This window comes from Manacus candei, unplaced genomic scaffold, assembly GCF_025592945.1.
Source record: "Manacus candei isolate 608988 ecotype Guabito, Panama unplaced genomic scaffold, ASM2559294v1 h1tg000028l, whole genome shotgun sequence".
Lineage (NCBI taxonomy): Eukaryota > Metazoa > Chordata > Aves > Passeriformes > Pipridae > Manacus > Manacus candei.
The window spans coordinates 28,793,085-28,819,391 of record NW_026138076.1 but is presented as its reverse complement, the minus strand read 5'-3'; the positions used below and the strand labels follow the sequence as shown (position 1 = coordinate 28,819,391).

The 26,307-nt window shown below is 42.7% G+C and overlaps 1 protein-coding gene across 10 annotated transcripts in view; it reads left to right on the top strand.

Annotated features, from left to right (window-relative positions):
• Nucleotides 1–26,307, top strand: part of EPHA5 (EPH receptor A5) — a 200,343-nt gene that overhangs the window by 112,125 nt on the left and 61,911 nt on the right. For 6 of the 10 annotated variants that reach the window (XM_051790688.1, XM_051790684.1, XM_051790679.1 and 3 more), the window contains exon 5: nt 3,158–3,493. The exons of the other annotated variants lie outside the window; for them this stretch is intronic. In XM_051790688.1, the coding sequence (XP_051646648.1) occupies nt 3,158–3,493 (336 nt within the window). The remainder of the gene's footprint in view (nt 1–3,157; nt 3,494–26,307) is intronic. 10 annotated transcript variants of the gene reach the window in all.

Below are 26,307 nucleotides of genomic sequence, written 5' to 3'. Positions count from 1 at the left end.
CTCAGTGGTAGGGGTAGAAAATTTTGGTAGGGACAGTAACGCGTAGGTAGCAACACTAATGTTTTAAACCAGTCCAGTGAGATCTGGAAGGCAACATCTCATCATAAACTAAAATACAGGCAAGACAGACTTGAGTCATGAGTGGTAGGAAAATATTGCAAGGGGTTTTTTAATGTTTTTATTATTTATTGCCACTGTCAACTGCTCAGTTAAGTACAGGACAAGGGAGAAATACGTTTTTGTTTCATTTTTCCAGTTCCTTAAGTGTAGTTTGTAAGTAATGATTGGTAATTTTGAAATTAATAGTAATGTGATGCAGTCTGAAATAATTATTGCCCCCAGAAAAAAAAATGACTCTGAAGGATATTTTAAAATTCTCTTAATATTATTATGTATCTTCCAGGAAGTAATTGTGCTTTATTTCTTCTTAAATTAAGTAATCCTAGTTTCCTATTCCTTGCACAACATCTCTTTAAAACCAAAACGTAGTTACACCCTTTCTTTTCCCATCACACCTCTGACAAGTAGCCCTATTGCTGTTCAGAGCACGTTGGGGAAATATTTGTAGTATTATGACACATGGGACAAAGATTTTATAGTATTTGGTGTAAAATTGTGCTTGCAAAAAGTTTAGAGTTAACTTTGCGTGTGTACATATATATATTTATATCTTGAGGGTAATTTCTCTTGTAGGTTATTTTTTTTGAAAATATTTGCCTCAGTAAGTAACAGGTTTGCTGTCCATCAAGAAAAAATACCAGTATCTTTGCTTTCAGAAATTTACCTCGTGTCACTAAATTGTGGTGCAGAAGGGGTGAATTTTACATGCTTAGGGTACAAAGTAGCAAACTCAAAAATTATTTATGTATTTTAAAAAATCAGAGGACTAATATCTTTGTCCTTGACAAAAGGAGTTTGGAAATTAAAGGAGACCACCTTAGCAGACCTAGGGCCACCTCTTCTTAAGGTAAAACACCTTTTTGTTCTCCCAGATGGAGTTTAACCAAGTCCTATCCAAGTACAGTTTCAGGATTCTTCAAGTAGGTCTTGTTAGGTATCTGTAGACTACTAAAGACCTTTCTCTGATGCCCTGTGAGAACGCTAATTTTGTAGGTTATGAAGTCCCACTGGCTTTAAACCATTTCCACTGAAGCTGATGTTTGTTAAGCCTTCAAGAAGAGCAGCTGACTTTTCTGTACAAAGCAAGTAAAAACCGCTGGTGACTTTACAAAAGTAATAATTTATCCCCCGTTAAAGACACATTGTCCAGTAAATGTTTCTTGTGCCTGAGTTCTTTATTTTTTCCTAGAGTACTGGCATCAGCAGAAGGGCATTCATCCTGTGAAAGAAAAAAATAGGGCAATTTAACCAGTAAAACATATAAAAAACCCTTGAGTGCAATATATATAACTCCACACAGCTCCAGTGATGAATGTCATAGTTTCCATTGTATCAGTACAAGTATAGCACTGCAGAAGGTAGTACTCACTTGGGCTGTACCTTGATGTCATTAGCTAAATAGCACTGGATCCCCAAGGCACAGCTTGTGAGTGGCTTGTTCCTTGTTCATAGTGATCTGAAGAGATCACATAATCCAAAGATGGTCTACCATTTCCTAAGCTACCTTAGCTTTTCTCTTCAACTGCTTTTCCTCCAAAGAATAAAAAAATACATCAGGATTATTTATTTCCTCTGTCAGCAAATTTCTCATTGAATCAGAACAGCTTGAGTGCAAATCATGACAGTGTTTCAGTTTATCAGTGTTACCAATTGTATAAACTTAGAAAGGGTAATAGGAAAGGGAAATAGAAGAAAATGCTTTTGGTTTATAAGGTAATTTCATTTTTGCAACGCTGCCTGTTTTAAATAACAAATCAAGTTTAATTATCACAACAAAACGATGACAGCCTAAGACAGCTTGTTAGGTTCGTATGGATCTCTAGCTAATGAAGCTACTTGTCGGACTCTTTTCAAGGAACTGCTCATGGGTTTTGACAGCTTCATTCAAACTGAAAGGAAGTGTGTTGTGTTACCTTCCCTCAGAAAAATACCAATCTTTGCTGCATAGCTTCTGGTGGTGCTGTGACTAAAATCCATCCCAGCTTGCTTTGATAAATTTCCCCTTTCTTCCTCATTCGTTAGCATTCCCTGAGTACTTAATACGTGGATTTCTTGCATGAGACTCCTGCTTGTCCTTTCACGTTGTCTTCAGGGTTTATCTGCAGCTTGCCCTTCATCTGCAACACGAGACTGTTAAAAACAAAAAGCTTGCAAGGAAGCAGTCTTGAAGGTGTCTCCAGGTGGGCTTTGCTTGTCCAGCCACAGACTTTCCCACCAGGATGAAGAAAAACAGCTGACTTTTTCCAAGTGCTCTGGTACCTCTGTAGCACCTGTTCCTCCTTGAATAGCCTTGCCAGAGCCATGCTAGCATCCTGAGTGGAGAGGCTTGGCAAAATAAGCAAGTGCAGTGTGGCTAACCAACCGTGCTGCAGCTCGGCAGGGGCCAAGAGGGCTGCTGTTGAATAGCCGGATATGGCCGTGTTTCTAGTGATCTGTGTAGATCACCATCTGCTTTGGGCTACACTGAGTGTCTCACTGAAGTGTGATTTGGATGCCCAAGCTTAGGTTTCACTGTTGCCAAATAGCTGATGAGAAGAGACGGATACACACAGAGGAAAGATTCGGCGTCTGGGTTGAGTATCTAAGTAGTGCGGAAACCCTAGTGAATATCTTATTTTAAGACCTAGGGCTAGTAATATAGGGGCAGTGGGGTGAAGAGGGGGACTCTTGCCTCTAGTGAAGCTAACAAAGCTTGGACAGAGCAAGGGGACTTGTTGCTCCCTTTGCAGGAAGAGCAAGGAGAGCACCAGAGGCAATGCCTCAGGGTAGAGCGCTCCTCCTGTTGGGTTTGAGCCACCCAGTGTCTTGTCCTCTGACACAGATGACTGTGTCCCAACACAGACCGCTTGAGGTGAGATGGGAGTGCTCAAAACAAATTCCCTATTTTCCCAGTTCTTCAGGTACTGCTGCAAGTGATCCCTTTGTGCTTTCTGACACATGAACAATGGAGCATCTCTTTTTAGCTTAGAGAGTAGTAGCAAGCAAGATGACTGATAATACTGTTTTTACCATGTGTTTTTCTCACTTTACAAACCAGGACCCCCCTCTGCTCCTCGGAGTGCCATCTCAAATGTTAACGAGACTAGTGTCTTTCTGGAATGGATTCCCCCTGCTGATACTGGTGGAAGGAAAGATGTGTCTTATTATATTGCATGCAAGAAGTGCAACTCACACTCGGGTCTGTGTGAGGCGTGTGGCGGTCATGTCAGGTACCTTCCCCAGCAAACCGGCCTGAAAAACACCTCTGTCATGATGGTGGATCTACTTGCTCATACAAACTATACCTTTGAAATTGAGGCAGTGAATGGAGTGTCCGACCAGAACCCCGGAGCCCGGCAGTTTGTGTCTGTAAATGTAACCACAAACCAGGCAGGTAAGTGGATCTTCAACCTGGGGAAATGTCTGGGGTGGGAGCCCAAGCCAGTCAGACCCAGTGTGGACCTCCCTTTGGAATGGGTAGAAGTCTCCAGCATGGAGAGCTGGACTATGGCCTCTTCAAATATGGGGTGTGGGAGTTGGGGCATGCTTATGTCTCATAGGTTATAATTACTGCAGTCTTCAGTATGTTTCCTTTCAGCAGGACACAGTTTCAGGATTTGCGACCTTTTTCTTTTACACTAAACTACTTGAAGATACCTCCACTTCTTTGCATTTTCGTATATCCATCCACTAAACCAGAAAGAAAAGAGCTGCCTTTCCTGTTGGGAAAGAGAAATTTATAAGAGTTCATTTCAATTACAAATCCCAATGGCTAAAGCATTTTAACTTTGCAAACGGTTTCCCTAAGAAAATTGTTCGAATCACTTTAGGAAATTTGATCCCTTTTCTACAGTATGATACTAAAGTGACTGGACTCAGGCTGGTGAGGTACATTGTCCCTGCTTCTCCAACAAAGTAGGGCTAAGATGTCACTGCATACTGTGTTCTTGGTTTTGCACTGTACAGGTGGAGATCATGTAGACTGGTTTATTCCTTTGTCCAGGGCTCAGATCTGCCTGCCCTTCCTTTGCCCAGCAGTTGAAAAGAGCTGTCACTTTGGACACCGGCAGGGAGTTGCCATTGTACCTTTTCACTTGGAAGTGTGATGAGAGGCAAAAACATGATTATATCTCCTTTCAGGCACATCAACACACCAGGCACATCACACAACTTCTGTAAAGCCCCGCAGACCGACCTATCCTTCTCTTGTCCCTCACGCTTTGTGTTTTAGGGTCTCTGCCTACCTGGCTTGCTTCCTGCCATTTAGTTTAAGGCTCCCCAGTGGCATTTATCCACTGTGGGCTCCTTCCAGGAATGTGATCTGGTAGCCTTTGGGAGTGTGAGAAACTGTGCTGCCAAATCACTGGAGCCACCCCCTGCCTTCTCCAGACAAGGTAAACCTTGGAAACCCGGTGGGCAATTCAGCATAACAGCTAGATGTAGGTTGTCAGATCCTCACTGCAGAGCAGAAAAACGCTAGCTGGAGGAGGGCTGCATTTCATTCCTGCTACCCAGGTGTCTATGCACAGGCTTGGTAGCCAGCAGCAAGAAAGTGCAATTGCATTGCACTTCATTGGATACCTGCCCTGGCAATTAAAGTGGATTGTTGAAGTGTTTCAGAAATCATTCAGATATATCTCAAGGACAGGAAATAAAGGCATGCCAGGGATGCTGCTGATAGATGTGGCATGGAATCTGCTGAAGGAATATTAGAGGATGGCAGTATGACACCGTTGAAGACACCTGTTTAATGCAGATCAGTGGGTGCCACAGTCTTAATGCTGTTTACTATTTTCCCATTTTGAAGGCTGCTGCTAGAAATGCTGTTGTTGGAAAAAGTGTATTTTCCTGTTAGTGGGTTTGCACTGGCATTTCATTGCTGGCATTGGATTTTCCCTGTGTGGCATTAAATCCACATAAACCTCAGCAAATGTAGCTGTACAAGAGGAGACGATACATTGCTGATCAGTTTAGACTGTGAGGAAATGGTCCTGGTTTGTGAGTTATGTCCCAAACTCTCCATAGCTGCAGCAGGATTTACCCACATAGCTGCGTATCCTGTGTATCAGGCCAAGAATAACCCCCTTGCACAGTTATCACCTCAAACCTTGTATTAGAAGGTCTGTTATAGGAAATGGCAAACCTGTGACAAATGCAGCTCATGCCAAGGACAGGTGGGTAAGTGTAGCTTCTGGTTAAGTTTCACTGTTTACCCCGGTGGAGCTGCAGTCAAGAGAGATACTAATGGATCAAGCCATAAGTGTTTAATTCACTGTGTGGTGTTGAAATTGTATCTATATGCTCTCATGTTTGATTCAACAGGAGGTTTGATCAAACCATTGTCTAAAGAAAGCAGTGGTGACTGTATTTTGTTGTCTCTCTGTCTGGTCCCACCACTTGTTAAGGAGGAGAGCCAGGCCTGTCTGCTGGAGCTGTAGCATCAAATGTGCTTCCCAGTGATGTGCTCTTTCAACGCTCCTGGAGTGACCATCAGTTTGTCCATGCCAGAAATAAAGCAGATGTAAACACAGACTTCGGCAAATCAGACAAACTGCCAAGCATGGAAAGTGGGAATCTGTCTTTTTAAGGTTCCTCCAAAAAATGTCCTTTGAGGCAAGTAATGAGGTGTGCAGGTATAGTGGTCCGTGCCTGACTATGCCCAGCAATTCTGGATGTCTCTGCAAAAGACTCACCTTCAGCAGTCCTTTCTCAAGTAAGAGCGGACAGGGCACATGGGGCTTCAGGGAGTCTCAGCCCACCTAGCTTTCTCCTGAAATTACCACCAAGAGGTGCAACTCTGGTGTCTCATCTTTTCCCTCGCACAGGTTTTCTGATGGTGTGATTATACTTTCATGGAAGCTGGTTAATGAAGTTGAATCAGTGACACAAAGCCAACTGCAGCAGTAGGAAAAATCCTGCTACAAGGTCTGCTGGCTGCAGAAAATTGAAAAAATGCATGCCATGGGATAGTTTTGGCTGCTGGAGTCCTGCTGGCACGTATGCAGTAACCCAGCACTGCAGAGAAATGCCAGAGTCTGTTTTGTTGGTTTGGCTTTTTTCCGTCCCAAAAAGACCATGCTAATTTCAGGACTGCAAAAAAATGTGCAGGCAGCAGGATACTGGAAACACCACCTTTTCTGGGCATAGGAACTTTTGGCAGCAGAAACTGCCTCTGGTTTGGACTCTCAGAGGGATTACTTCCTGAAAATAATATGGTTTTCTCCAAAATAATTTGTCCTCCTTCATCTCTCCACTATTTTAAATAATGAGTAAAAGATTTGGCACTGGCAATCAGACTGGCATTTTCAGACTGATGTAATTTTCCTCTGAACTTTTGAAATCAGATTTGGAAATACAGCAAGGAAACAGTAGAATTTTATGCACAAGAAGAGGCTGATAGCTACTATCAGTCAGTGACCTCAGTACTTGTGGACCTGACAGTACTTGGGATGGGACTGATCCATGCAGGACACAGTGGCCGTAGGCTCCAGATACAGGACTAGTCACCCTCTTGCAATCCCCAAACCTCTGTTGTTTCTGTGGGATTTTGGAGGTGTTTTTCTACTAGAAAACACATGTCTAGAAAGGGGAAGCAATGCCACAAGCCAGGAGAGACAGAAATTTCTCTGCCCTGCATTGTGACTACCCTAGAGCTGCAGCAGGCAGAGGACCTTATTCCCTTTGTAGGCATGAGTTGACCCAACCATGGTTCTTCCCTATGGGATTGCTGCAAAGTATGTGTCCAAGGGACTTCTCAGCACAGATGGCAAGGAGCCATCTGTAATGCAGTCTCACAGCATGTTAGAAAGTGTGCCTCGTGCACGTGGGCTGGAGCACAGTGAATAATTCATAAGTGGCAATGATAGGATTGAGTTAGCCATCCTTTTCTTGTTCATGGTTTTGCTTAAGTTTTCATATTTTTGAAACTTCCACCTATTTAAACGGTTTCCAGAGAGCAGTCTGTGTGTACAGCTAATATTGAAGTTTGCTTTTCAAGTGACAACTGCATGACTTTTTTTTTCTCAGTGATTTCACCAAGCTGGATGATTAAGGTATGCTGTCGCTCTAGACAGAGATGTGCATCTCCCTTGAGGTCTTTTATCTGCCCTGTATGCAGAAAGTACCTACCATGATGTCTTGGTCAGAGACGTGTGTCTTGTAATGGGTCCATGGGGAGCAAGCAGTTGGGATTCATGGTTGCCTGCATGCCGGTTGTATCACTGCAGGAACACACTAGAAAGATGCAATGTTTAAAACCTTTCTAGACTTAAAACCTGCTAAGAGTATTCACTTTAAGCCAGCCTAAACAGCTGAGCAATTTTCTTTGCTTTTGATGTCAGCAACTTCCATGCTGGGTATGGCTTCAGGCACGGAACTAGCCTGGAGGTGGGGGGTGTGAGAGTGGGGCAGTTTTCCTGCTGGCATCCCAAATGCCACAGACTCCTTTACACTTAAAGACCTTCTCTGTGTGTGTTTTCAGATAAACCCCCTGCCTGTTTGCTGTTTGAAAAGTCAGAAGCCAGTGTTCAATCCCCTTCTGTGACCTATATGATATTTTTGAGCCTTCTGGACAAGGAGGAGAAAAAAGATACAGATGTGCTTGCTAGCAGAGGAGGAGTTAATGTGTCTAAAGCCTCAAGGAGTCTGCATGCCTGAGGCCAAACCAGAGATACAAGTTGCATCCTGTGGTACAGCAATGCTATTTAAGCAAAGGTGTTGGAGAACAGGACCTGACAACCCATACTGCTGCCTGGGAAGCATGGCTGGGTTCTTGCTTGACCAAAAGTACCACTAGATACTTGGAGCAATTGGAAGGCTCTTGGAGCAGGGAAGTATGCTAAGCACCATGATCCTTACTCTGATTATGCAGTAAGGGATGCTGCAGTGGAGGGGAGGAAGGGAGAAGGTTTTTTCTGTAGCAGTCAGGATGTGTGCAGTCTTTGGAAAGCAGCCAAGGGCAATTCGGAAAGGGAAACCTGCAACATAGAGCTTGTTGCAATCTTATGTCAGCATCTGCATGCTCTTGAAACCAATAGACTGCAGTCCTGCATTGTCTGGGAAGAAAACATCAGAAAATGAGTCAAGCGATGGCTGTGCTGAAAATCACGTTTTGAGAGATTGCTTTTGGAAATGGATGGGTTCAAGTCCTGTAACAGTCATGGTCTGATTCTTCCAACTTTAAAGTCTCACAGTCTTGTATGGTTTGGCTTGGGGAAGGGAACAGCTTACTTATATTCTTTAGGAATAACAAAAAATTTCCCAGAGGATGCTCCAGTAGATGTAGCATGTTGTACCATATTGCATCATCTCGCACAAGAAGCAAGACTGGTTTTGCAGCATTACTGTTCAGCCAGACTGACTTAGGGCTTGCAAAAGCTCAAGCAGGTGCTTACTTTTGGAAAACTCCCTTTCCACTACCAGCGTGGTGAGCAGGACTTGCCTTTAAACATCCATCGTAACAGTACTCGATCCACTGAGCTGCGTCATCTTCCCAGCAATGGTCAATAGTGGATACCATAGAAAGGTATGAACACAAGGCAGACATGTACCAATGCTTCCCTAGAGCGCTCTCCAACCTCTGGGGACCACCTCTTTGTGCTTTTTTAGCCCTTAATGGATTTTTCTCGCATGACTTTGTCTAATCATTTTATGAACTCCGAGAAAATTTTAACGGCTGCAGGCAATCCTTTATGAATTTGGTATGTCTGGTAGTTTAAACTGTGCTTTAGATTCATGTTGGCCAGAGAGGAGCTATTAGTGGCATAAATAGAGGGTTTAAGGTTTGCAATTGCCCACCTGTTCGGAAAGCACTGCCATTTAGAGATGCCATATTAGCTTCCAGTGTGTTAACACAGGTATTGCAGCATTTAACCTACAAAGATGTATTTTTAAAAGCAAAAGTAGTCTTCCATAGCAGGATAGGTGAATACAGGGGTATTTTAATATGCAGAGGTAAAACAGTACTGCCTCAAAGACCATGGTCTCTATTTAAAGCTGAGTGCACCCTGTGCCACCCCTTGCAGCAGGATCTTTCTGCTGGCTGTGAACACCCTTCATGTCTAGGGAGATGTGAAAATGAGTATTGAACTGTTAGTGAGGGTTCAGGCAGCAGGAGAGGATAACTTCATTTGTGAAGTTCCGTGCACATGCTGGTAATCAGCTTCAAATATTTTGGTATATTTTTGAAACGTGGTCACATGCAATCAGAGCGTGCAATCACAGGTTGTTAAAAAGCAAACACACTGGCAGAAGAAAGTAGAAGCTGAAAGCCAGTGTTATACAAAAGGTTTATTGTTTGATTTGACATTTCCTTTTTTGTGATGGCTGCATTTATTCTGAATGCAAAATCTTCATCCAGCATCCTATTCCAGAATCATGAGTTCACCCCAGCCCAGATGGCTGGGTGTCTGCTACCAAATGAATTATGGATCAGATGAATATTTTACAGTTTTATTTATAACTCCCCAATCAGTAATTGCTACTTTTTCTAGTTTGTTATAAGTTTTTTTGTTATACTTTGCATATTAGAAATACATGCTTGAATATTGAAAGAAGTCTTTGGAATATGAAAAAAAAAATTCCCCAAATTACAATATGACTTTTACTTAGAGGTCATTTTTATTCTTGAAGTATGTGAGACAATCCCGTTGTTGATATATGAGGACATTAAAAGATGAAATAAAAACCATTTCCTGCATCTACAGGCAGACCTTTCAATTTTGACATGAAATTAAAACATCTTATTTATAGATGAAAATAAAAATAGTAAGAAGCAGTTGTCCCTATCCACCCTCCTCCTGAAAAAGGGAAAAAGACAGATGCTGAAGATCTCGTTATGAGATTGCATTGTGTGCAGTAGGGTGCAGGTTTTACCATCTCCTGGTGGCAGTGAGACAAATATCTTTATGGTAAAGCGATTAGTCTCGTTCAAAGCGTGGTACTTGGGAGGCAGTTGCATGAGATACAAAAAAGTAAATGCCAGGTTACCCCTGGCAAAAATTAATCCATGGACTGCACCTGGATGGTGCCATACAGCTGGGTGTGGGGGAGCAAGAGATGCCCAAAATAGTCTGTTTGAGGTGCTGCATCCAACAGGATTGACACTGGTTGCTCTCTAATACTGCAGAGCCACTGGAATCACCACCAACAACGTAGCCTCAGGCTTGAGGTAGAGTTGCAAGTATTGAGTAGTCTGAGTCTCAATGTTTAGAGGTGTATGAGTAGCAAATATTAATATATTCCAACAAGCATAGAGCAGGCCATGCTGCAATCAGGTGTAGTAAGAGCTTCACGAGGTCAGAGCTGTAAGAAACTTGGGCAGAGTGCTACTCATGTTACATTACAAGAGTGATAGTGCTGGTTTAAAATTTTATTTCCCATTTTGCTGCCATATTTTTAAATGATTGCCAAGTAATCTTATATTAATCTAATTCTAATCACCTTAAAACACAGTCTTCAGGGCCGAGGAGTTCTCTTTGTATCGTGCTGAGCACAGTACTTGGCAGAGAAAAAGAGTAAAGCATCTGAAATGGTTTCACTGCCCAGATGACATCAATTTATAGATTTTTTTTTCCTCATGAATGTTGCTTTTAAATTTCACTGCTAATAAAATCCTATTTTGCTCTTTAGTCTCAGTATGCAAACTGATAATTCCTATGTCTGATATGTTATTTCTCTGATTTTAGCATTAAAAGTAGTTTTACATTTGTAACAATCTGCATAGACGAAACTTCTGAAAGTACTCTTAAGACACCAGGACTCCAAAATTGCCAAAAGAGAATGTAAAAATACTTTCAGTGCTGTTAGAGAAATAGCAGTGGACTTGTAGGCATTTAATAAACATCCCACTTGTTCTCTGACTGTGGTTTCTTTACCACATCAAGTAAGCTCTTTATAGTAATCTCCTTCAAAAGTTAAATATAACAGTGGAGGAACCAGAATAGTTTGAACATTTGTGTTTCAGTAATTGTGCATTGAGCGAGCTGTGCTATAGAAACATGGCTCAGAGTATGGCAACTTCACAGGGTGTTTCTCCTTTCCCATGCAGCTGCCATGCTGATAATATGATTTGAATGAGCGTGAAGGTGTAAGTACATGCATGGCAGTGTGTACACATTTATGTGTATATGAACATGAAGGACACATGCCAGACAGAAGACAGAGGTTACTCACCCTTGTTTTATGTGAGTATCTGTGCCAGCTTGGTAAAGCTCAGATAGTTCAAGTGCCTTTCACTCTTTCTGTCCTCATGCCAAATTGCTTGCTAAATGAACCCACATTTGAAGGGGGGGCTCTCTGTACTGCAAGGCCACCTGGCAATTCTCTGGCCCTATTTTCCTTCTGTCTGTTTTCTTTTGCCTTGAGCCTGACCCCTCCTTAATATGCAGTTTGTAATTTATCTGTTTATTTATTCATTTTATTCATTTGGCCAGATTTTTTTCCCCTTCGTTGCTGTTGCACCTGGTGCCTGCATCCACAAAACAGGCTGGCTTCTGCATCCCAGGGAAGATTTTGGTGTATCAATACTGAGCTCCAACTCGCAGTGTGCATGAATTACAGGTTCCCAGTTAGAATTTTACAGTATCAGGCTGAAATGCTTTTCTCCCCTGGATTGCTTCTCATTGGAGAGGTGTGTTTCAGTGAGGCTTGGAAGGTTTTTTCACATCTTCTACTGTGGTTGCTATTACAATACACTTCAACCTCTTGCTCATTCCATGGAAGATGTCCAAAATGCTAATTCCAGTACTTATATTTCTTGCAAAGGGTTAATGTAATAGGAGTGGTAGGGGTGGCTAATGCTTTATCCCAGCTTACTGCCCCTTCTTTTTCCTGAGGGTGAGCCACAGGGACACACAACAGGGAGGGGAGAGCTCTACCTGAAGAGCCAAGAGCAGCCCCAAGGTGACAGACAACCCAGCAATAAACTGTATTTCTCTCACAGCAGCTGGGCCAAAGTTCAGCTACATGCAAATACTACAAAAAGCTCAAGAGTTGGAAGGTTTTAATTAAAACACACTTCAGATGTGCTCATTTGCTGGCATGATGGAATGCTTTCTGCATCGCTTGGTCCTGGAGGAACAGTCCTGATCAAAGCAAGTAACTAATGGGATTTCCAGCTAGATCAGGACAATAGAAATCACCAGAAGGAAAGCGTTATTATTTATTTATTTTCCTGTTTCTTCGGGCTTGATAATTTTTAAGAATATGGGCTCTGATCAAAAGGCCCTGTACGAATCAGTGCAAAACACCCACTGGCTATGGTGGCGCTGGGTGAGGGGTTTTCTGCTGCAATGCAGCAAGCTGGGGCAATTCATTGCTCTTTGCTGAGAGGTGCTGAGCACTCTGGATTGATCCTGTAAGTGCTTTGGCACGGGCAAGCCTTGGAAAGAGCACCGCTCCGTGGAAATGGATGGAAAAATTTGCAAATTCTCTTACGCATTTGGCAAAATCTGCCCTTGGGTTTTGACCAGGGGTGCTGGGTGCGGCAAGTGTTAGAAGGGGCCTTTTGCTCCTGGCCCCTTAGCTCTGCAGGGCCTTTAAGAGGGAGAGACAACGATGCCTTAAAAGTAGATTTGGAGAATTGGGTGGAAAATGCCAGTGGAGGGCACTAGCACTACTTACTGCCTTCCCAGGAATAATACGCAGTGCAATTGCCCACCGTGCTTCTGCATCCTGCTGTGTAAAACTTGTACATCTTTGTTCTGTAACCCTAAATGAGATGAAAGGAAGCAAAGCTGAATCAGGTAAAAGCAAAAAACTGGGTTTGTCCTCCCTCCTTCAGTTTGCAAGGGTTTATGGGACCCTGTGTGCTATTTCTTCACAACTCCTTTCCAGCTTTCTGCAATCTGCCTGAATCCAAGGAGAGAAAGTGCTGCTCAACCAAGTAGATTATTAAATGTTCTATTTCCTGAGTTGTCTTTCATACAGTTCAGCATTAGTGTACCTTATTATGGGGGACTGATCTGCACCACACCATTATCCTGTCATCTGCAGAGCTCTGCCTTCCCTACAGTGGGTTCCTGCCTTGGATCATTAAACCACGCAGCCCTGTGGTTCTGCCTTGTTCTCTGGGGTGTGGCACCAAAAGCATGAAATTGCTTGCTGACCTTGCTGAAGACTTACAGCATGAGCCTTTAAACACCTGACCATGCAAGGACAGTTTCCACAGAAAGGTGCTCTCACCCAGTTCAGTAAACTGGAAGACTATAACTGCTGAAATTACTGGGATATTTAATTTATTGTACATCACTTTGTACCAGGTGCTTCTTGGCCCCTGCAAGGAGATGGAAAGGAGCTGGAGGATGACTGGGCAAGGATGCACATGAGGGCACAGACCCATCTCCACCTTGTGCAAAATTGCAGACAGCAACTAGCAAAGCTGAGTGTGCATGAAGGACTAAATGACCAGTGCTCTCCACAGAGGTGATGCACCCTCTGCCGTATGTTGGCTGAAGCTTCAAGGGGGACTTCTGCCAGAGTCACATAGCCCTGAGGGCTTTGAGTGCTGTTTGCAACTCTTGCAGAACATCTCTATAAAACAAACCAAATCCCCGTAAAGTAGTCAGGCAGTTGATAATATAGCTTGTGCTCTAATAGCAATTGTGCATCTGTTGTGGCCTCACACTCTTCTTGTTATCTTCTGATTATGGTCAATGAATGAGAACTGCTATTTTAAATTCAGTTTGCACAGTGTCCAGTTCTTCATTTAGAACAAAATATGGACAGTAAATACATGCTCATTATGCAAATGAATGCAGTAAATAAAAGCTCAGCTTTCTTGTGTCCAGACCTGATGGATACAGCATAATTGGAAGGGGTGCCTCATGTCAGTAAATTGCTATTTCATTTCCTAAAACTTATGCACTACCTTCATCAGGGAGATTTTTCAGTGATCTGGTTCGTTGATGGGGAAATGGAGGCATGGAGGTGCGGTGTGACAGGCTAGAGGGCACACACCAGGGCTGGGGCTCTTGCTGCTCCTCTGTCCCTGCTAAGCCCTTCCCATAGGGCTAGAGCCCTAAGATGCACTGGAGGTGTTTCCTAACCTGTTTGCCAAACTAACTTAAGAGCAGATAAGAGACTTGTAAGAGTCCACTGAACTCTTGGGGTTGGGGCTGTTTTTTCTGAACTGGTTTCAGTATTACTGTGGTTTCAGTTTCATTGCAGCATGAAAGATAAAAATGTCAGTCATCAGTGTATTTATCTGAAGCATTTAGTGAGCTAAAGTGTGCTGAATAGCTTGGTGAAAAGTGTGACATGGGGTCTGTTTGCTCCCAAATCTCAACTACAATAGTGAAAGTTCCCTCCTTTCGTCTTTTGCACTGTCTGTCAGGCAAGACAGTCTTTGATCCAAGTCCAGCTGAGTGCAAGGTGTTACCTGCAATACATCTGGTTGGTGAACTGTGCTTTGTCTGCTAAAAAGGAAGTTGTTAATAATGTGGCAGTGTCCATTCCAAGTGGTTGCAAATTCCAGTGCCCAGGTGATTAAATGTGACTAAAATCCCGATCATTGACTTGATATCCAGCAAGAGAGCAATTGATACCTGTTTAGTAAATACAGTTGAGTTTTATTTGGCCTTTGGCAGTAATAGTATTTAGACTGGCTTGGCAACTGTTCACTAATGAAGGTCCAAAAAAAGCACTTAGCAAAATCAAGCGATAGCAGTAATGAAGTGCTAAGGACACTGACACTTTGTTTAGCCGACTGAGAGATTAGCAAAGATTTCAGCGGCTCCTCCTGGTTTCTCTGCCTTTCTTAACTTTTAACATGGATCGTGAGCCCGTCTGCCAGGGACTAGTGAGGGGGCTGCCTCCCAGCCAGGGGCATCACCGCACAGGGCTGTGTCAGGCTGTCCTCTGCTCCGGGTCCCCATGGCTAAGCCCCAGGCAGGTGCTTGAGGGCCTGTGCCAGGGGTTTGATGGAAGAATATCCGAATATCTGAAGTGTGGGGCTATCAGGTCTTCTGCCTCCCTGTCTCCAGCTCCAGCTATTCTATGTCACAGAAGTAATGATGTGCTTCTGGGGACAAGGCATACACGTGGCTCATAAATCACTGGACCATGGAAGTTCTATGCACTTGGCCCTAGTAGGAGGAGTGCTCTGGCATGCACAGCAGCCACCTTCTCACTTTGACATGAGAGTGCTTGAAAACTTCAGAGATGCCACAAGTCAGATGATTTTACAGCTGCTGTTTGGCTGAGTCTAGTAGTGTTTTTCTCTCTGAGAGAAGCAGCAGCTACTTTTCAGAGAGCAAATGAAGCCACCTGTTGGGTTAACTGAGCTTTATTCAGTCCCCGGGCTGCATTGCACAACCTTTAGGGCCCAAAGGAGTCTTTGAAGTACCATTGAATTTCATTGTTAATGTCTCAGTCATTTACTGTGAATGGAAATTTTCACTCGCAGGCATGAATAAACTCTCTAAATTGCAAGAAATAATCCCTCTTAAAGGAGAGTTGAAAGTGGTGTCTTTTAATATAAGAAACCTGGTGCCTAGCTGTACCTAGGACTGTCACAGCTCTTCTCGAAAGCACTGGATTTTGCTCAGTGATAGAAACAAAATAAATCAGATGAAAGGAAAGGAGCCAATGACAGGGTGCTACATGTGTCAGAAAGGAGAGGGAGTGGTGAAGGCAAAGTACCTAATGTGGATGACTTTAATTATGTGGAAGGTGGGAAGATTGACTTCCCCATCCCGAGTGGAGTGTGTGAGAAGATACATTAGGCTATATTCTATCAGAGGTTGATGAGGTCTTCTCAAAGATGTTAGTAGTTACTTGGAAGAAAAAAGGTGCACTTGCTGGCAGTATTTATGAGGGCTTTAATTACGCATCACAGACCGAGTTCCAATTAGAAGGGAAACAGGGGGTGGGAAGAGGAAAGAAAAGATGTACAGACTGTGTTAAGAGCACGATGATAAATCTATGGCTATGGATAACAGTAAACAAGGTAGCTGTACATCCTGGTATCATTTGCACACTTATTTTTTAGGTGCTTGTTCCAACTTCCGTACCACCCCCATCACAAGCAAAATGCTTATAAAGGGGTCAAAGACAGGCTTCCATTACTCATCTTCCAAGATGGAAGGCAAAGAGCATTTACAATTGCTGTGATATAGGGCTGTTACCTTTTTTTTCTTTTTGCTAAATCATTAACCATGTCATAAAGCAGCACTCCAGAAAAGGCAGACAGAGACAAATCACAACATTTGTCTCTGTGCTTGCGTGAACAGTAGAAAAATATTGCTGTCATTAGTGCATCTTTCACATTGCTGTGGGTTCCCACATTTAGAATCATAGTATGGTTTGGATTGGGTTTGCAATATCCTTGTTAAAATCTCACCTAACCAGCTTCTTACCCAGATGACCATTGATGTCCATTTATTTTAATGTCAGGAGGTAACACTGGAAGGGGAGATGTATAAATTGCTCAGCACTGGCTTAATTCCGTTCCCACTGTAGTCAACCAGGGACTACCATTTATTTCATTGCAAGGGCAGCACCTCCATGTCTGAGTGGCTTTGGCACAACTGTCTCATTGCATCCTTCTCACGTGCCTCTGAAAGAAGTTTTTCTGTGGTCTTTACTTGTGGTGTAAGCTGTTTGCAAGTATCTCCGCAGATGATGCAGGTAAGAGGTTTTGTCTAACAATGTCAGCCTTACACACTGGGAATACTTTGGATCTTATGGTCTTGTAATTAAAGTAAAGGTAAGTCTGCAAACAGTTCATGACAGACACAGAAATTCTGGCTGAAGAATAGCAGGAATTAGCTAGTGAGATTGCTTTCATTTCAGGTAACATCATTCTTCCCACTGATTATTCAAAGGGTTAACAGTGTTTCTTAATAGTGGTGAAATGGCTTCAATGAAGCAGAGGCAGTACTTTAGCAAATGGGAATGTTTTCTCTTCTTTAATTCCATGATCACACTTGGAAAGCTAGAACAGATCAAAGTAAAAAACTCCCCTATCTTTGGTGTTGTCAAAAACAAAATCCTTGTTTATTTAAAAGTAACTATGTCAGGAGAAAGGTATGATGAAGTATAATTGCCAAATTCTTATTTGGTAATGAGTATCTTGTAGCCATCTCAAAGCTATTAAGAAACAGGCATAATTGCACATAGGATGCATATATTTATCATGGAAGTTGGCACTTCAGACAATTAGGAAGTATGTGTAGCTTTGCTGGATGCTGCACAAAGATTAATCTAGTTTAGGAGAGTTAAGAACCCGTCAGAGCTGCTCCCATCATCCAAGAATTTGTACCATCAGGTGGTATGAGAGCACTTGGAGAGGCACCAGATGGTTTCCATAGCCATGCTGCAATAATATTGTGGGTCCCTGATATTCTTGCATTTACAGAGGTTTCCCTGTTGCTGGCTGCAGTGTTCACCTCTGCCTGTTTTATTTACACATTGTTAAAAAAAAAAATTGGTCAAGTAGGAGGCAGTAGTGTTCCATTTGTACTCTGCTGTGCAGGGTGTTTCTGTGTGCCAGCATTGGAGGAAGGAAACCTGGGCTCCAGGGAACCACTGAGAAGAGGCTTGTCCATGAAATAACCCCAGACACATGTCACAGGCACAGGGCTCTGCCACCTTAAATGAAGAAGTTATTGTTGGAGATTAAACATGTTCTCTTGTCAGCCCATCAAAGAAAGTATAGGCGTAGTGCAGAAACAAGCAAGTCTGGAAGTAGCCAGAGGAAGAGGATTTTCAGTAAAAGATCATAGCTAGAAATTCAGCACTTAGAGCTTTTTAATTAAATGTGTTTGGGAAGGGATGGACAAAGAAGATCTCAGAGAAGAGATTGTTTCAGCCACAGGCCTAAAGCTACCACCAAAGATGAAGGTGTTAACTGAAGTAGAAGGTGTTAACTGTGAACATCGCAGTGCTTTGCAAGTGACATGAATGTCCTTCCTGCACATTTTATAGGGTGCAAGAGAGAGTGAAGTGATTTTTCCCAAGATGACCCAACAGGTCATAAGCAGGGCCAGGAAGAGACAGAAAGTCACCAGGGTCTAGTGGCACTATGCTTCACTGGAGTCAAGGTGGAGCCATAAAATTAATATAGTTCATTCATGTCCTTCCCTTTTCCCTCATGTTTCTTGACAACTTTTTAGAGCTCTGCACAGGAATACAGGGTTAGGGACTGAATCTTGGTGTACATCCGAGTCCTTCCTCATGAAAACTGCTGAACAGTTACAAGACCATAGATAGGATCTCTTCCAAAATGGAAGAGTATATTTTTTTCTGTGTTAATCTGCAGCTGACCATAGGTCCAAGTGGTCTTTTGTTTCATTCATTGCTTTGTTTAATTGAGCACCTGGAGGGTTATATTATGTTTTGCCTTCCCTTAGTGGATTGAATTATTTTCTTAGTTGTATGGAAGCTACTTCTGATTAAGTACTCTGGTGCATGAACATATAATCATTTTTCTTTTCATTATTTGAACTATTCAGTGTCTTGCAAAACTGCTTTTTTCCTCACATTCTGAAAATCCCTTTACCCAGGTCATTCAGTATATAGTCATAGGGTCTGATTTGACATGCCTTATTACTGAGGAAAAGATGAAGCAGAGGACACCAGATTTATTATTGGGTCACTGACTGAGATATTTTTCGAGTTCCCAGAGCTTTATCATAGTGACCATCCTGGGTCTTGTCAGTAAAGAGATGATCTTGAGAATTAGATCACTGAGATTATAATATACTGCTGTGTTAAACAAGATTCATGGTCAAGAGAGGATATGGCATTTACTGTCCCTTTTAAATGTCACATCCAGATTTCAAAGGCCAAAGTCTCAGAATAAACAAAGGAGAACACAGCTGGCTCAAGCAGCTTTAAAATGAGCAACATCCCAATCATCCAGTGGAAGCTTGTGGTCTGTATTTATGCAGCAGATACAAGACTAAGCACCCACTGGAAACCCTGCAAGGTTGATAGCAGTGTCTTTCTTGAGATACGAGGTAAGATGTGCCTATGTGGTCAGCATTTCTTTCATTTAGCAACAGAAGGTAGTAATGTGAAGTTCTTATCAGAGTGATGCACAAGAAGTTAGACAGGCATTAACGGCTTGAGTAATTTTGATTGGAGTACAGTAAATGAAGTGATTGAATACCACATGAAGTAATACGTCTCTGCAAGCAGTTGCTTGGCAGCTGTAATACTGGATGGGATTTTTTTTCCTCTTCTCTTAGCTATGTAACAGTTGGAGTGGATGATAACAGTGAGAAAAAAGTATTTCCACTTTCTCAAATGCATTCCTCACTGGTAGAAACAGCCCTATGGGAGGGTAATCCATGGAGCTGAATTCTGCATACTGTAGTGCTATACCGCATAAAAATCCATGTGGACAGTTCCCACTGATCAGATGTGATAGTTCAGTATCTGTAGGCTTTTTAAAATCAGGCTGTTTTTATAATTTTTGTAGACTGATAAGTGTTGCCAAATTGCTTGGAAATTCACTGACAGTCTTCAAGAGACATTCAGTTTTAAAAAGTACACTTTATGCATACGTCCTTACTTAAGACTTTTCTTGATTTTTTTTTTTCGGGGTGGCTCATTGAAGTGTTCATGTGTGTATAGATATATTTAAAAGTGTCCTTTTCTGGTTTGTTTTTCAGGTTCTTAGCAAGTAACTGTTGTATTGATTTATTTTTTTTAATATACTTTTTATCTTCAGTACCAATTTCTAGAACAAAGTTCAGTTGTCTCTTAAAATGTTCTATTTTTTTAGCCAAGTGGCAAGATGGGCAGTATTGCAGCAAGTCGCTACATAGTGAAGTTTGGTAATCTGCCCCCAGGATTGAATTGTTATTGATTTAAAGGAAGATTAAAAGTCAGTGGTGTTTTGTGGGAGGGCTAAATGATCTCTTCTGGCCTTAAAATTTAGGTATATTGATTTAAAATTATCTCGGTTTACCTGCTGCCTATAAATTTGCAAATTCAAGTTAAATGAACATAAAACGCGTTCTGGTTGAGTCCAGTGTGTTTGTACTGAGTTTTAACTAAACCATTTTAAATATTGTTCTTTTTAATTCTACTTAACTATGTATAGTTTTCTTAGAGTACTTCTCGTTTTGGGAGCAGCAGTCTAGAAACATTTGTATACATCACTGTAATTAAATCCTCATGCAAATCCAAGTCTTTGTTATTCTTGCATTCACTGCAGTGACCTTGATAATGTGAATGCTTCACCTTTGCTGCTCCTTGGAAGGCAGTCCTGTGAAAATGGGATCAATTACATGCATTGCTAGGATCCCATTTTCAATACCACTGAATTAAAAACAGAGCTAGTTAATGGGCTTTCCCCTTGTATAACAAGGGTCAGGGGGAATGAAAAGAGGAGAATAGAAACTGAGTTGTTTGAGAGGAGGTAATCTCTGTTTTGTTTCTGCCATAGATTAGGAATGATCGATTATCGTGTCAGAAGGCGAGGAAGCTAATATGCCCCTGAATCTACACGTAGTTATTTAATCATCCTGCCTGATGCATAGCATTCATCATTCACGTTTTTAATGCCGCTTACTGTTATCATCTCACATTTATGCTGGGAACATTTAAAGAGATAAAGTCATCCTGATAGGCAACGTCCTGGGGAATAGAATAGTGGAGAACCTATACGGTTCGACTGTTGGCTCTTCAGTCTAAGTGGCTGGAGCCCTGGCTCGATGCAAACTGTTGTACATGTCTGACTGTGGATGGCTCAAGTCATCATCTGAAGGAAAACCTTAGTGAACTCCCATCTGTACTGGGAGGGTAGTTCTCAGTGGTGCTGTAAGCTATTTTTTTCCAAGAGCAGGTGGGAAATAATGTCATTACACACCTGTGAAGAATACAGGCAAATGCCTGTGAGCACCTGGTATTTGTGCTCTAGTAGGCCACCTAGTAAGTTCTAGTAGCCACCCCATCCTGTCACTTGCCTTGTTTGGATTACTTTTAGGCATCTTCAAGGCACAATTTCAGCCAGCCACTAGGCAAAATAAGCACTTGCAGCATGAAGGTCAATCAAAGGAGAGTCGTAAATGTCCAGGGTGATACCAAACAGGGGAGTGTTTTATGTATTGCATGTATGAAGACATGCATATATGTATTTTAATTCCTCACTAAAGTTTTTGGTGGTCTAGTCCACACACTGAATAAAGATGAAGATGAAAGATGAGGGAGTTGGAAGGACTAGGGCACTTCCTTAGGTCTATCCAAGTCATTCCCTGGTCCAAGTTGGAGAAGAGAGCCAAGAAACTCCTATGAAGGAGGAATCCACAGTGACTGATGTTGAAATCCCCTTTTCTCTTCTAGCAGTTACAAAACTCAGAGGAAGTGAATGACCAGTATAAGGAGAACTTACCAAAACCAGATCTGTAGTCCTATTACAGTGGTTGTGAACCAAAAGAGGAATCTGGATGCAGTGAGACTTGTTTTGCCTCCATCTTTCTATAATGTCACAGGAATGCTGAATGACACAATGTCACCAAAGCCTCAAGATGCATTTGAGAGTGCAGCTGCACAAAAGCTTACTCTGAAGCAGTAAGTTGCTTGAGTCCTGTAAGCCTCTACCTAGCCATATCTAGGAATAGTGAAGCTTTTGTTTCACAGCCAGGAGGTAGATGGATCTAAAATGTGGATTTGTGGCACATCTTTTTCCCCTGGTGCTTCAGAGAGTGGCACTATCTACTAGAAATGAAAGTCAAAAAGGCAGAGAATTTCCACTCTGCTATCCTGCGTGCATATATCTTGCCTAATTTTTTTTAGTCATACACACAAAGCAGTGAAAAATATTATCATGGTAGGACCAACCACCAACCAGTGTTGATTGTGTTAAGCATAGTGTTGTATAAAGCAACCTGTTTGACCAGAGTTCTGATGGTGTGGAAAAACTAAAGACGTGCATTTATGCATTGCATGGGCAGCTACCACTTGAAACACCTGAAATCTCTGTTGGGACCATTTAGCTTCTGAACGGCCATCCCACTCTTAGATGCTCAGACTATTTTCCTGGTACCTGATCTCCAGAGCCTGTGGTAACCCAGTCGAGTAGGCAAGGGCTTAGGACATATCCTGTCAGCAGTAAAGGGAAAAAGTGGGCTAGAGAGTCTCCATAGTCTGTAAATTGGGTTTTCTTGTCAGAAATGTTCTGGTGCATTCTTGAGTTTGTCTCTAAACCCTTTTCAACACCTTCATAAACTAACTGTACTGAAAAAACCTGCTGTGTTTTGTCAGAAGAGAGTCTGTATTTGCTTCCTGCAGGAAAGTGATGCCTCTGTGGGGTGGGTGAGTCAAAAGCCATGCTTTCATATGCAGCTGCATTTATCCTATTCAAAAATTAGATGTTCATCCTGAGCTTTGTGTTGCTCAGTCAGTTGTGATCTCTGCAGTTTTGCCTCAGCAAAGCCATTTTGCCCAGCACTTGTCTTTAAACACACAACTAGTGCTTCTACTTGGAAACATAAGTTGGAGACAGTTATTAAAATATGAAAATAAGCCTTTGCCATAAATTTCCCTGTAATTTTCCTTTTTGTCACTCACATAGGGTTTTTGTTCCATGTTTGAGCTCAGCGTGATATCAACAAGTTGCTTGTGATTTAAATAGAAGAAGCCAGCTGCCAGGAGTAATGCTTGCAGGTATTCCTTCTTTTCTTTATTTGCCTTACAGCAGTGCCTTCAGGCCAAAGCAAAGATTGTGCTGGCAGCATCTGAGTACTTATTTCCTCCCCCTCAAATCTATACAGATAAAGGAATTACCACTATCTTCATTGCACAGGTAACAGTAGGGAAAAATGAAGTGACTTGCCTATGGTGATGCTAGGAGTGTCTGGCAGAGATGGAAAGCAAAGTGTTATTTCTTCTGGTCTTATGCTTTAATCCCAGTGCCATCCTTTTGTGTGACCAGCCACTTTGAACGATTTAGATTTTTCCGTAACATCTCCTGGCACAAACGTGCCAGCTGGTAAATGGCACTAAATGTATGTCTCCTGGATCTCTGCCTTTCAAGATCCTTTTTATCACTCACCTTATGATACCCAGCTACCTTTGTAGAGCCTTGTGCCTGGAAGGATCTCAGGATGTGCTCATCTAACCTGCTTTAGAACTTCCGTAGGCAGAGATGCCAGAGGTTCACTGGATGATTTTTTTCCAATGCTTGTCCTCAGAAAGCTGTACCTAAATTTAATACTGTGCTTGTCTTGCTCCAGAGACAGCAGCCTTTTACTTATTTGAAGACTCATGTTCTCTTTCAGTCTCTTTTTCCCCAGGACAGAACAGTCCCTGTTCATAGCTTTCTCAACTTGTGCTTTTTCTCCAATTCCCTCTTGGATTCCCTCAAAATGCACTGTGTTTTTCCTGACATTCAAAATGGGCACAGTGTGGAGCTACCAACTCCCTCAAGCACTCTGCCCTTCTCCCCAAGGACTTCATAAATCACTTTACCTACTAGGAAGCCTACTAGGAAACTAGGAAGACTTAGCAAGGCAAACAGCTCTAGAGAAGGTGCATTCCGTAGCAGAGCAGGGAAACAAGAGATACAGAAGGGTTTGCTGAGCCAGGGAAACCCCAGGGGAGTGCCGAGACCCACTAGGAGCCCACAACTTGTACAAGAGGGCTGATGAGTGGGCAGGGCCAAGAGTATCCACTACCAAAAAGAGCAACCTTAGGGAGAACTGTCAGCAATCAGGGTGGGCAAACAGGGCATGGTGTGGGAGTTTGTGCAGGAGGGCGCACAGGGAGGTCACATTGCACTGACTTGAAAGGGAGAAGAATCTCAATTCATCCCACTCCTACCTGTTTGATGTCAGAGCCAACAAGAGATGCCCAGAACCTGGAGAGGGATCAAAGCTCAGCAGGAGATCACCTGAAGAGCAGCACAAATGCATTCCAGCCAGTCCAGCCAGTAAATCGGCTTTGTCAATGTCCCAACTTAAATGCCTCTATGCAATCACATGTATGGGAAATAAACAAGAGGAGTTAGAGACGTGTATGCCTGTGACCTTATTGGCATCACAGAGATGTGATGGGATGGCTTCTATGTCTGGAGTGTTGGAATGGAAGGCTACAGGCTCTTTAGGAAGGAGAGACAGGGGAGATGAGATGGGGAGTGTTGCCCTCTATGTCAGTGGCCAGCTGTAATACATGGAGCTCTGCCTAGGGATGAAAGAGGAGCTGACCGAGAGCTTATAAATCAGGATTAAAGTGAGGGCAAGAACAGATGACTTTATGGCAGGGATCTGCTACAGGCCACACAACCAGGAAGATCAGGTGAATGAGGCCCTCAGTAGACAGATAGGAAATGCCTCTTGTTCACAAGCTCTGGTCTTCATGGGGGACTTCAACCACCCTGATATCTGTTGGAGGGACAACACAGCAGGGCACAAGCAATCCAGGAGGTTCCTGGAATGTATTCATGACAACTCTCTTCTCCAAGTGACAGAGGAGCCAACAAGAAGAGGTGCTGTGCCTTGTTCTCACCAACAAGGAGGGACTGGTGGGGAATGTGAAGCTCAAGGGCAGCCCAGGCTGCAGTGACCACGAAATGGTGGAGTTCAAGATCCTTAGGGCTGCGAGGAGGGTGCACAGCAAGCTCTCTACCCTGGACTTCTCTGAAGAGACCAAAGTCTGCTCTCCTGATCTTCTTGGTAGAGTACTGTGACATGAAGCCTCCAAAGGGAAGAGAGACCCAAGAAAGGTGATTAATATTCAAGGATCACCTCCTCCCAGCTCAGAAACAATGCATCCCAGAAAAGTGAAATTCAAGGCAAAAATGCAAAACATAGATGAAAAAAGATCTTGGACAAAACCAAACACAAAAAGGAAGGCTACAGAGGGTGGAAGCAAGAACAGGTAGCCTGGGAGGAATACAGAGAGATTTTCTGAGCAGCCAGAGATAAGGTTAGAATTAAATCTGACCAGGGACATAAAGGGCAACAAGAAAAGCTTGTATAGGTACATCAGTGATAAAAGGAAAACTAGGGAAAATGTGGACCCTCTCCAGAAGGAAACAGGAGACCTAGTCACCTGGGACAGAGAAGCTTGAGTTACTCAATGACTTTTTGCCTTGGTCTTCACCATCACTGCTCCAACCACAGTGCCCAAGTCACAGAAGGCACAGGCAGGGAGCATGAGAATTAAGAACCACCCACTGCATCCAGCTCTGATACTGCCAACATAAGGACATGGACCGGTTAAAGAGACTCCAAAGAAGGGCCATGAAGATGATTAGAGGGCTGGAGAACCTCACTTACGAGGACAGGCTGAGAGAGTTGGGATTGTTCAGCCTGGAGAAAAGAAGGCTCCAGAGAGACCTTAAGGTAGCCTTCCAGTACCTGAAGGGGCCTTACAGAAAGCTGGAGAGGAACTTCATACAAAGGCCTGTAGGGATAGGACAAGGGGTAAAAGCTTTAGAAGAAAAGAGGGTAGATTCACACTAGATATAAGGAAGAAATTTTTTATGATGATGGTGGTGCAGCACTGGAACAGGTTGCCCAGAGACATTGTGGCTGCCTCATCCCTGGAAGTGTTCAAGGCCAGGCTGGATGAGGCTCTGAGTAACCTGGTCTGGTGGAAGGTGTCTTTGCCCATGGCAGGGGGGCAGAAATAGACGATCTTTAAGGTCCCTTCCAACACAGACCATTTTACAATTCTGTGAAGCTGCTGCTCTTCTTCCTTCCTTCCAAAGGGGCATTGCATGCTCCTATGTTTCACATTGCAAAGGTTGTTCCTTAGGAAGCTTGAAAGTACACAAATTTCCCTTGGTAGTATCAGGAGGTGTTTTCCCAAGCACCTGTAGTAAACTTTGATCTGTGCTGACTTTGCTAGTCAGCTTCATCTCAGTGCTTGGAACATGAGATTTTGGGGCTAACAGTGCCTATGGTCACACTTGAGTGCCAAAACACTAGGAAGGATACCTGGGTTGGCAGCAAGGATGAAATCTGTTAGATTTTGTCTCTACTTGTCTGCCATTTCCCTTAAAAACAGTAAAAACCTGGACAAAGTTTGCCCTGATCCAGAAAAGCCACTGTCAGTCTAAAACCAAGGACAGGGTAGGAGTGGGCTTATGGATCACATGTATATATACCCACAGGTACATAAACCTTTCCATTTCAGCTCTAATAATTTTGAGATTTTACCGTTCTAGGTTTTTGTTCTAATATTACCTATTTCATGTATTTTCATTTGTTTTTAAGAATTTTATTTCAAGCCTTCTGGTCTTCATTGGGGAACTTA